Consider the following 11,672-nt stretch of genomic DNA (forward strand, 5'->3'; position numbering starts at 1 on the left):
CTCATAGACCAACCAGTTATATGATACCGTGAATGCAGCGGACGTACCCCAATTCTCACTTACTTTGTCGATAGTTAGCTGTAGACGCCACACCTAACTATTTCTCTTATTAAAACACGACCTAGCTATAGACGCTAGACCTAGATTTAATATTTCAATAGCATTAAGATAGAGGAACCCAATTTAGATAAATTACCCAAGAAACACACGTAATAATTAATCTACCAATTTTTCCCCCACTACTGGTACGATTACTTCGTCACTAATTAGCCCGATTCCAACAATTATGGATGGAGGAACTAATTGACACTAATCTGAATTAACCTAAGGTGATCAGGCTCAAGAAAATCATATTAAAGCACTCTGCTCAGGGAACAAATCAAAATCCAATTGAATCAATTAAACGAACAATTAGATCTCACAGATTTTAGACTAGAAATTAGCTACGCATGCTATTAAAATAAAACACAATAAAATTAAATAAAACAAACATAATAAATAATCGAATGAATTTTTTTTTTTTAGGGAATAATCGAATGAATTTAAATAAATAAAATTGTTACGGAACACTTCAATTGATCAATCCAAATTAATCAAACTTACACCAAAGTTCAGACTATGAAAGCAAGAAAATAAATACGTGAATTAAAGCAACCAATCTACTACAATCGCTGCCGGAAGTCTTCTAGTTCTAGTCGTCCAAACCCTCTGATCTGCCAAGTAAACTCCAGCCGCCAAAGTTCCAATTGCTATATGATAAATCTGCCAAAGCTCCCCACCTAGGAATCTAATTACCTAGCCGCCAGAATCATCCGAACTTGTTAATTCCCAAAAACCAAAGTCAAAGTGCCCTATATATGCTTAATAGCCCACGACTTTAATGGGCTAATTAATTAGCATAAATAATAAATGATTATAATTCTTTAAAATAGTCTTGGACTTTTGCACTTTCGCTTCTTCAGTTATTTGCATCAAAATGCTTTATATTCTATTTTCTTTCTTTCGACTCTGTTAACATTAATCTCATCAATTCCTGCACCAAAATTCACCTTATTGTGTATATTAAATTCGATTAAAGCATAAATAATCCAAGAATATGAACAACTAAAATACACACATCAAATGTGTCAAGAGTTTATAAGTTATCAATGTGTTTAATTGGATAATTTAGCTTATAAGTTAGTGTAGAGAAATGAATGAAATATCATTGCCCTTGTTTTGATGATACCAAAATCTCTTAGATTCTTTCTATAGCATTAGTCTTTTTCGTTGAACTCAAGTGTTAGAGTTCAAAGCGCTTAGAATAGGACTCTGGCTTTCTGACTGATGAATAAAGACAGCGCAACTGAAGTCATTTCGACTGAAGCATCATGAGACATTCCCTGTTTGAAGATTGAATGCAAGTTCCAGTCAGAAGCTACTCAAAGGATTCATGTCATCATACAACTGAAGCAAAGTGAGAAGGGCCAACGACCTTTCTACTCTTGACTGAACCAAGGAGTATCAGACATGCAGCATTAAATGCCATGTACGGAGCATTAAATGCAGAGGATTTGACGACCGTCCTTGCAAGGACCAAACTTCCTCTTTTCACTTAAAGCTGCAGAAATAACAAGCTCCAAGACAACACCGATTCAAATTCAAGTGTGAATGAGCTTGCAAAGATTGCCACCTCAGCCCATGAAGTGACTACATCTCACAATGGCAGGAATTTTGAAGACCTTCTCTCCAACGGAACTATTCGGAACTGCATCTATAAATAGCGCCGAGGATCAACCGCAAATCTTGACCGATTCAATTACATAGCCGAAGCTCTGCAGAAATTGCTACCCAAGCTCAACCGTCTACGAAAGATTGAATCGAAGAAGAGAGTCATCAAAGCTTAAGCCATCAGAATATTTGATCATCAAAGCTCTCTTAGATTTCTAGGCATATATCTCATATACATCCTAAGCCTAGATTCTGATTACGCGAGAGTCTGTTCTCAAGTAATCCTAGTTGGAAAATAAGTTCAAACCTCTCTTTGTTTAGAGTTAAGCATTTGAAGTTAGAGCGAGTCCATACCAGTGTTCTGACTTAGAGTTCTTAGTGTGTGTTATCGCACTAAGAGGGGAAAGAAAAATCCAACTCAGTGTGTTGGTACTGGAACAGTTGTTCAGGTTTGCTTTGCACCCGTACGCATTGCAGTCAGATTTGTTGTGCACCCGTAAGCACTAGCGAGTGATTGTCAGACTAATCATCTGGCCGTAGATGTAAGAACGTTATTTTCTGAACCATGTAAAAATCCCTTGTGTTCTTACTTGTTTTATATTCAGTACTTGCGCATAATTCTGTTTCTCTAATACTGATTAACTGAAAAGAGTAACTAAGGAATTCTCTGTGAAAAAAATCTTTCAAGGCTATTTCACTAAGTTTAATATTTCGCTGCTAGAGTTATAGGTTTAACTTATCAATCTTTTGATAGTCAGTTAAACAAGTAATTCTACTATGTTTTACATACGACTGAAGTCTTACTTGGACTGAGAGTTAATTGACCAGATCAATTAACTGAAGTCACCCACTGAACCTTCATTTCAGTTTCAGTCGCCACCCTTTGTCATCTGAAGCGTGCACTTTCAAATCAGTCTAACTGTTTTTCAGAACAAAGGTGTTGTTTTAAGTAACCTTGTTTTTGAAAATAGTCTACAGGTGTATTCTCCCTCCCTATAGACCTGTCCTTTCAACCCTCAAGGGACCCAACAATTGGTATCAGAGTAGGTTATTCGAAAGAACAATTTGTTTTGATCCAGTTCTACTGAACTAGATCCTTTAGAAAGGGTTTTTCAAAATAATTTTTACCTGTCTTTCTCCAACTTGCCTTAGTACGTTTTTTTCTGTTACTTTTCCTTCTTTATCATGTCTACTAACCCTGGCAGCGTGTCACCTCTTCCGATATTCTCCGTTGAGAAACTATTCTGTGTGGAAGTTTCGAGTGAAGAACTTTATCTCAGCACAACATTGCCGAAAGAGCGTAGGGATGAATCGGAACATACCCGAACGAGAGGGATTTCAAGAATATGTTGGAATGAAACGACATATTTAAGGAGAGCTTAAAGGATTTGATTGGGCTACTCATACCAACAAGATACATCTTCTTTTCTAGTGCTCACGTGGAAGAAACTCCAAGGTTAAGCGTGCTTATCTTGGAGCAATTCCAGGATGGGTGACCCCCTGGAAAATTTCTCGGGGAGCATGCGAGTGAGGACAAAACACGTTGGAAAATATTCGTGTTAGTCTGTGGGAGCAACCGTCAACTCTGGAGTCAGACTGTTACATGTGGTATCAGAGCCGAACCTCTCCCAGTACGGTGTGGTTCGGGGATGAACCAAGCGGAAGCTGGTGGGCATGTGAAGCCCGGGGACGAAGTGCGGAGTGATCGTCGGTGCAAAAGAGGCATGGACAAGGAGCGGCTCCGATTGAGACTTTCAAGCGAAGGGGCGCAAGGATGAACCGGAACATACCTGAACGAGAGGGATTTCAAGTATATATTGGAATGGAACGACATATTCAAGGAGAACTTAAATGATTTGATTAGGCTACTCATACCAACAAGATGTATCTTCTTTTATTGTGCCCACATGGAAGAAACTTCAAGGTTATGCGTGCTTAGCTTGGAGCAATTCCAGGATGGGTGATCCCTTGAGAAGTTTCTCGGGGAGCATGCGAGTGAGGACAAAACACGCTAGAAAAGACTCGTGTTGGTTTGTGGGGACAACCATCAACTTTGGAGCCGGACTGTTACATAATCTATCTTCCCCTTAAACTTATTTCACAAAGTGGAAATGAGTTTGGAGGAAAAGAGAATGATAAGTTGTCTCAAACTCACAACGGGCGATGAAGGCGTAAAAGGGTCGTGGAAGGCGTGGAACATGCGCATATGCTCCTCATGTCGGTGCATCTCTTCCCCTTGATGGCGTATAAAGGCTTCGTATTTCCGTCGTTGCTCTGCTTGAATCGCCTCAAATTGCTCCAAGTTGGCGGCTTGCAAAGCGTCAAAATGACCTATCATCTTATCCTCAAATTCGGCCCATAAAAAGGAGACGGTGGTGCACCCCATGCTTGGTGATCTAGGGGGTTTTGTGGCAACTCGCCACCCATCCCATAGGCATGCTCTTCCTCCTCGCCCTCAGGTGTTTGTGGCACGGCATGGATGTCCTCGATGACCGCAGCGAGATGGACGAGTTGTGTCATGCCAATGTTGGCATGCTTCCCAAAGATAGAGATGGTGGGGAGGGTCGAATTCGGCAATGGAAAGTAGACAAGTCACTGTCTTTCCTTGAGAATCCAAAGAAGTCTCGAACCGACGGTTAAGAAGTGTTGTTGCATAAGGAAACACCGATCGAGGTGGATATCATGGAAGACGGGGGGTTTCTTGGGTGGGAACACAAAAGTGTTCCGCTATGGGGTGATCATCCCCCCAATACAAATTCACCGATTAAATTACAAATAAATCATGAACTCATCATCCTAGATATGTAAGAAATGAACTAGAAACATCAATAGATTAACATGTAGAAAAATAATACTAGCAATAGATTAAAAATAATAGATAGAAAATATGAAAAATACACGTACATAAATATATATATATATATATATATATATATATGTATGTATGTATATATATATATAACTATATATATGCTGATATATGTATATCTAATTGAAATATGCACAAGTAAAGATACCTTGTTGGGGTGCCTCCCAATTAACGCTTAGTTTAACGTCGTGAGCCCGACGTCTTCTAGGTGAGATCATGGCTCGACAAGAGTGATAACGGACACCTCGGCTCTTGGCTCCGAGGGAAAATACGTCTTGATTTATTGTCCATTGACCACAAAGGTCCTTTCATCATTGTCTTTCAATTCAATTGCTCCATTGGTGGAGACTTTGTTAATTGTGAAAGGATGAGACCATTTTGATCTCACCCTTATTTTATTTCATACAATATCCTATCATCTTCGTCTTAGCATCTTGACACAGAAAATTTCAATAGAACAACCAACTTCAAAATATTTTTTCTACTTTGATTGAGAATGAATTAGGGGATGTGCAATATACCTCTAGGAAGCTTGAATAGTCTAATTTCCAACAAAAAAAACTGCTCCAAAAAATATTAATGTCTCTCTCCGTCCCATTATAAATGTTCCATTACTTTTAGACACGAATATTAAGAAATGTGCAATAGTAGATTAAGTAGGTTGGTGAAAATTATTTAAATATTAGATATAGAGAGAGAATATGTTGTCGAGAAAAGAACGAGACATTTATAACGAGACATCTCATTATAGAAAGTGAAACATTTGTAAAAAGTTAGACATTTGTAATGGAATAGAGGAAGTACACAGTAAGTTATACTCCCTCCGTCCACGATAAGTGTGGTGTGGATGTGAGGGCACGAATTTTAAGAAAATAGTGGGAGATGTGTATAAAATAGAGAAATGATCCCACCAAAGTTGAATTGTTAGTTAATTAATAAATGACATGTGAGATGAGTTTTTTTTTTATAAATATTATGTGTGAATGAGATAAAAGTATAAAAATATATGTCTTAAAATGAAAAGATCACACTTATTATGGACAGATGAAAATAGTAAAAAGACCACACTGGACGGAGAAAGTAGCGTTTAAAATGAAGGCTGTCAATTTGTCGTATCTCAACGGGAATTTAGAAGGTTGATTAATTTTTTGATTTTCTTTGCATTCAAATGCATTAGTCTTTGGTACTTAATAAGTGTATAATCCTCTTCTTTTATGTCTATTTATTTGCTTCATAGATATTCCCCAAAAGTCATTGTGCATCTAGATTGTTCTAGTCATACATATAAAAGTTCCTCGTTAGTAATGCATCGGACAACTTTTCTAAAAAATTTCTTATCTTTCCGGGGGTCACATCTTCATCCATAAACATTCCCAAACTCTTGCAAATCTCTCATTCCTTCTTGCCATTTCTCACGCTCAACTGCATCAAGTTTCAAGGTAAAGAAATATTCTATCTATTCTTTTCATTACTTCCATAAAGCAAATCCAAACCATATGTACTGCATAAACGACAATCACAAAAGTGAAATCATAAACTGAATTCTCCCAACTCTTTCTTGTTTAATTCCAGAAAACACCACAGACAACGACAACCCACACAATTTCTCAAGATTATGAACTGAATTTCACAAATACTTTGATGATCGAAGGAAACGAGCAATAAATTACAGATCTTGATACATATTGCAAGATACATATTTTTAAATTTGAATCTACCATATCCCTAATTCTCTATGTATGGACAGCTGTTTTGGTTTGAGTCTTTGTCTCGTATGTCGAGTCGAGGGGTGTCGGGGACCGAACCAAGGCGGCGGAGCCGCGGTGGCTTCCGTTCTGCCGAAGTAAAGAAAGAGGGAAGGGGAGTTATTATTATGTGTGTGTGTATATATATATAGATGAAAAAAGAAGATAAACGTAAAACAAAGGGCTTACCTTGAATGGCGGCGGCGGCTTTTCCTCGCCGTGAGACCGCCAGCGAGGACGAAAGGGGCGGCGCCAGATATGGAAAAAAAGAAAAGAAAAAAGGAAGAGTGGCGGCGGCGTGGCCGTTGGGGCTGCTGTTCCGGCCGAAAGAGGGGAGGCGGCAGCGATTTACGCCGTTCGTCATGGGAAAGATGAGAGAGTTAGAGGGAGAGAGAGAGAGAGAACCGGAGGAGCGATGACAGCCGTGGAGGCGGCTCTCGCCGCCGTCGGTTGGCGGCGGCAGAGGAGCCGAGAGAGGGAGAGGGTGGCTGTGTGAGTGTGTGCGTGCGGTGTGTTTGTGTCTGATATGTGTGCTCGTGAGTTGTGTGGGTGGCTGTGTGTTGTGCGGGTAGCCAAAATGTCGTCATAATTTGTCATTTAAGTATGTTCATAAAATGTTGTTTTAATTTATTTTTAGTAATAATTTATGGATTTTTTTTTACTCACTAAATGTGTTTCATTTTTCGCTTACTAATTTAATTAATTTTTTTTTATGCTTGGGTTCATTTTTTCACTTAATAAATAAAAACACAATTTTTTTAAAAATTCGTGCCTCCTTACTTTAAAACAATTGTTCGTGGATGGATGTAGTAATCGTTTTGGCCTAAATTTTTAATCATTTTTAAAGCTCGTTGGGTTGAGTTTTGAATTTTAAATTTAGGATTAATTGCATGTAAATACATCAATTTTGACAAAAAAAATTCATTTTCAAAGCGTACTTAGAAAAGTTCAATAAAATATATGAACTTTATTATTTATCCAAATTTGATTCCGATGAGTTACAAAGACTATGTAGATGCCATATTTTTTTGGTGAGCCATATAGATGAACGTCATTTTATAATTTGGGAAAAATGAAATCGAAGTTAAAATTGAGTAATTAATAAAATTCGTGTATTTTATTGAACTTTTTTATGTACGCATACAAAATAAATTTTGGCCAAAATTGATGTATTTACATGTAATTATCTCTTAAATTTACTCTCTCTGTTTCACTCCAATATGTTCATTTTCTTTTTTGGGATATCCCACTCTAGTAAGTTCATTTTCTTTTTTGGATGAAAAAGTTGTACTTAATTGGTACGAACCACACCACTTTCCTACTAAAAAGTAAATTTTCTTAATCTTCGTGCCCAAAAGAGGTGAGCCTATTGGAGTAGGACGGAGGGAGTATTATATTTGTAATCAACTTTTTTGTTTTTATATTTATTATATTTGGTATACTTTTAAGATAATAAATTAATCTTCATTAATTCAGTTAGAATTCTAAAAAATATATATTTATTTTTCAATTTTTGAATTAATAATTTGACTATTCTAAAGTTAGTGTATACTCTCTCCGTCCACAAAAAATATGACATTTTTATCATTTTGGGTCACTTTTTCTTATCCTTTATCCTTACAAACATTTTTTATTTACTAAAAAATCATCTTTAATTTAATCTCAACCATTCATTTTAAATTTTGGTGCGATCCTTTTCTCTACTATATTAAAAACACCACCAATTTTATAAAATTTGTGTCCACCAAAAGTGTCATATTTTTTGTGGATGGAAGGAGTATAATTTTTTTGAATTTAATTCAATTTAATTTTTTAGTGGTAAATATTAATTAAAATTTATTATATAATATTATTTTTATTTATATAATAAATAATTATAAAATAACACTATTTTCATCTCAACTAATTCGATCAATATTTTTTTTTGGATCATCCTAATTAAATTAATTAATTTTTTTTATGGAATAAATTAGGAAAGACCTTTCTCGCCTTTCACTTTATTCACTCTATTTATATATTGTTAAATATATTTAAAACACTAAATACTAGTAACTTCTTAAATTTCGTATTGAAAAGAATGTGATCAATTTAAGTGGGACGAACGGTGTAATATTAATAATGATACATAATGGTAGACAATGGAACATGACACACATACCTCATCTCACTTGCAAATTCATCCTATTGAGTATTGACCAACATAACAAACACCTTTTTCAGATATCAAAATGGATCAGCTAAAGCCAAGTTCGCCAAACTCAAGGCCGTTGACGCCGATCAGTTTCATCGAGCGAGCCTCCACTGTGTACGCCGATTGCCCCTCCATCGTCTACGGCTCCGTTACCTTCACATGGTCAGAGACTTATCTCCGTTGCCTTAAGATTGCGTCGACTCTCTCATCCTTGGGAATCAGTCGCGGTGATGTGGTCAGCGTATTGGCCCCCAACATCCCCGCTATGTACGAGCTTCACTTCGCTATCCCCATGGCCGGAGCCGTCCTCAACACCATCAATCTCCGCCTCAACGCCCACACCATCTCTATCATCCTTCGCCACGCCGAGTCCAAGCTCGTCTTCGTCGATTTCCAATCCGAATCACTTGTTCTCGAAGCGATCGCTCTGTTCCCGCCGAGCTTGCCGCGCCCTAGGCTCGTCCTCATCGACGAGGGCGCCGAGTCAAAAGCTTTGAAGCCGGAATTTTTCTCTGACTACGACACCGTTTTGGCGAACGGCGATCCTAATTTCGATTGGGTTCGGCCGGAGAGCGAATTCGATCCGTTGACTCTGAATTACACTTCTGGCACCACCTCGGCACCCAAAGGCGTCGTCCACAGCCACCGCGGCACCTTCCTTGTGACTATTGATTCGTTAATCACATGGTCAGTGCCCAAGGAACCAGTGTACCTATGGACGCTGCCGATGTTCCACGCCAATGGTTGGAGCTACACTTGGGGCATGGCCGCCGCCGGGGGAACCAATGTGTGTGTCCGCAAATTTGACGCCGCCACCATCTTCTCAGCAATTCGCAACTACCACGTCACGCACATGTGCGGCGCTCCGGTGGTGCTCAACATGCTCACTAACGGGAATCCGAAGCCCTTAGAAAAGCCGGTTGAAATTATGACCGCCGGAGCGCCGCCGCCCGCAGCGGTGCTTTTGCGGACGGAATCTCTCGGGTTCGTGGTGAGCCACGGCTACGGCCTGACGGAGACGGGAGGGCTTGTGATCTTCTGCACGTGGAAAAAGAAGTGGAACATGTTCCCGGCGACGGAGAGGGCGAGATTGAAAGCCAGGCAGGGGGTGAGGACCCCTGCAATGACGGAGATCGACGTGATCGACGCTGAAACGGGGAAGAGCGTGAAGCGCGACGGCAAGACTTTAGGCGAGGTCGTTCTCAGTGGGGGCTGCGTGATGCTCGGCTACCTCAAAGATGCCGACGGCACGGCCAAGGCGCTGAAAAACGGATGGTTCTTCACCGGCGACGTGGGGGTCATGCATCCCGACGGCTACCTAGAGATCAAGGACCGGTCCAAGGATGTGATCATCAGCGGCGGGGAGAATCTGAGCAGTGTGGAGGTGGAGTCAGTGTTGTACGGGCACCCAGCAGTGAATGAGGCAGCGGTGGTGGCGCGACCGGACGAATTTTGGGGGGAGACGCCGTGTGCGTTCGTGAGCTTGAAGGAGGGGATCAAGGCAAAACCGACGGAGAAGGAGGTGATAGAGTATTGCCGGGAGAGAATGCCGCGGTATATGGTGCCGCGAACGGTGGTGTTCAAGGCGGAGTTGCCCAAAACCTCCACCGGAAAAATACAGAAATTTGTGCTCAGAGAGGCCGCCAAGGCCATGGGATCTTCCAACATCAGTAAGCTCTAGCGAGTAACTCCGGGTCAAACATGACCACTGTCGACTTCTCTAATTTTAAATGTATACTTGGGTGATCTACTTCGTACATTTTAGTGTTTTACATTTTTGTATCTGCCAATGTATACCTCTTAAAATATTCCCAATAAAATATCATTTTTGTTCTAATTTTAAATCAAAGTTTATACTTTGCATTATATATATATATATATATATAATATATATATATATATAGGGTGCGGTTATAGTGAGAACCACACTTATCGTGAGAACATAAGAATCATTAAAATCAATGCATCTACTATTTAAATTAATGCATTCGCTATTAAATTTAATGCATCCGAAAGTAATACTAAAATTTTTGCTCCCTTCAGGATTCGAACCCAGGATCTGCATTCATCCACCAAGATGATGCATCCACCGTAGATCTTGATGATCGAATGGCTTAAAATGGTTCTCTGTTCTAATTTTATTTAGTGGTTCTTATTTGAACCTCTCCCTATATATATATATATATATATATATATATATAGGGCTGCTCCAATGAGACCCCCTAATTTTAGTGAGATCTAGGGCACGATCTGGTGCGTTTATTTTATCAATCCTATGGCTGATATTGTATCTGGAGGGAGATTTTTTTTCACAGGGTTCGAATCCTGGAGGGAGTATAATATTTTAAATTTTGTTACTCAGTGTATATACTGCATTGTTCATCAGTATATATTGTCTTGTTCATCAGTATATATGTCTTATTCATTAACAATTTTTTAAATTTTGTTTTTCATCAGTATATACATCTTGTTCGTTAGCAATACGTTTTGTTCATTAGTATTATGTGTCTTATTCATTGTCCTAGTGTTTCACAAAAAATAGGGGGTCTCGCTGGAGCACGCCCCTATATATATATATATATATATATATATATATATATATATATATATATATATATAGGGATGGGCTAAAATAAGAGCATTTCTTAAGATATAAAATAAGAATCATTTTCAGCCCTTAGATCATCAAGATCTACGGTTGATTCATAATCTTGTGGGATGGATTTATGGTCCTGAGTTCGAATCCCAAAGGTAGCAAAAATTTATTCTTCACAATTCATACCTTTATACAGCGAATTCATACGTGTTCTATATAAAATTCATACATTAAAAATTGCTCTTATTTCTTATTTTAAGATGTGCTCTCACGGTAGCCCACCCCTATATATATATATATATATATATATATGGGAGAGCTACGGTAAAAACACTTCTTAAAATATGAATATAAACGTTTTTTAATGTACGAATTTTATTCAACAAGGTTACGAATTCATCAAACATAGTTACGAATTATGAAAAATAATTTTTTGCTACCTTTGGGATTCGAACCCTGGACCACGAATTCATCCAACAGGGTTACGAATCAACCGTAGATCTTGATGATCTAAGGGCTGAAAATCATTTATATTTTATACACTTAAGAGTGTTTTTATTC

The 11,672-nt window shown here is 38.5% G+C and overlaps 1 protein-coding gene and 1 long non-coding RNA gene across 2 annotated transcripts; one reads left to right on the plus strand and one right to left on the minus strand.

The window, feature by feature from the left end:
• Positions 1-5,800: 5,800 nt before the first annotated feature.
• Positions 5,801-10,352, plus strand: LOC131023756 (2-methylpropanoate--CoA ligase CCL4-like). The gene is made up of 2 exons (XM_057953328.1): positions 5,801-6,018; positions 8,545-10,352. Exon 2 carries the CDS (start codon positions 8,553-8,555, stop codon positions 10,194-10,196), a length of 1,644 nt encoding a protein of 547 aa, XP_057809311.1. The 5' UTR covers positions 5,801-6,018; positions 8,545-8,552; the 3' UTR covers positions 10,197-10,352.
• Positions 6,183-6,927, minus strand: LOC131023757 (uncharacterized). Its single transcript, XR_009101515.1, has 2 exons — positions 6,514-6,927; positions 6,183-6,414 (listed from the first exon to the last, which is right to left on the minus strand). It is a non-coding gene; the product is annotated as an uncharacterized LOC131023757 (long non-coding RNA).
• Positions 10,353-11,672: the final 1,320 nt, after the last annotated feature.

The sequence above is a fragment of the Salvia miltiorrhiza genome, chromosome 4 (genome assembly GCF_028751815.1).
Source record: "Salvia miltiorrhiza cultivar Shanhuang (shh) chromosome 4, IMPLAD_Smil_shh, whole genome shotgun sequence".
In the NCBI taxonomy this organism is placed as follows: Eukaryota; Viridiplantae; Streptophyta; class Magnoliopsida; order Lamiales; family Lamiaceae; genus Salvia; species Salvia miltiorrhiza.

Bases quoted from the DNA above. Each gene is read 5' to 3' on its own strand.
- LOC131023756 (XM_057953328.1), top strand. From the start codon at position 8,553: ATGGATCAGCTAAAGCCAAGTTCGCCAAACTCAAGGCCGTTGACGCCG.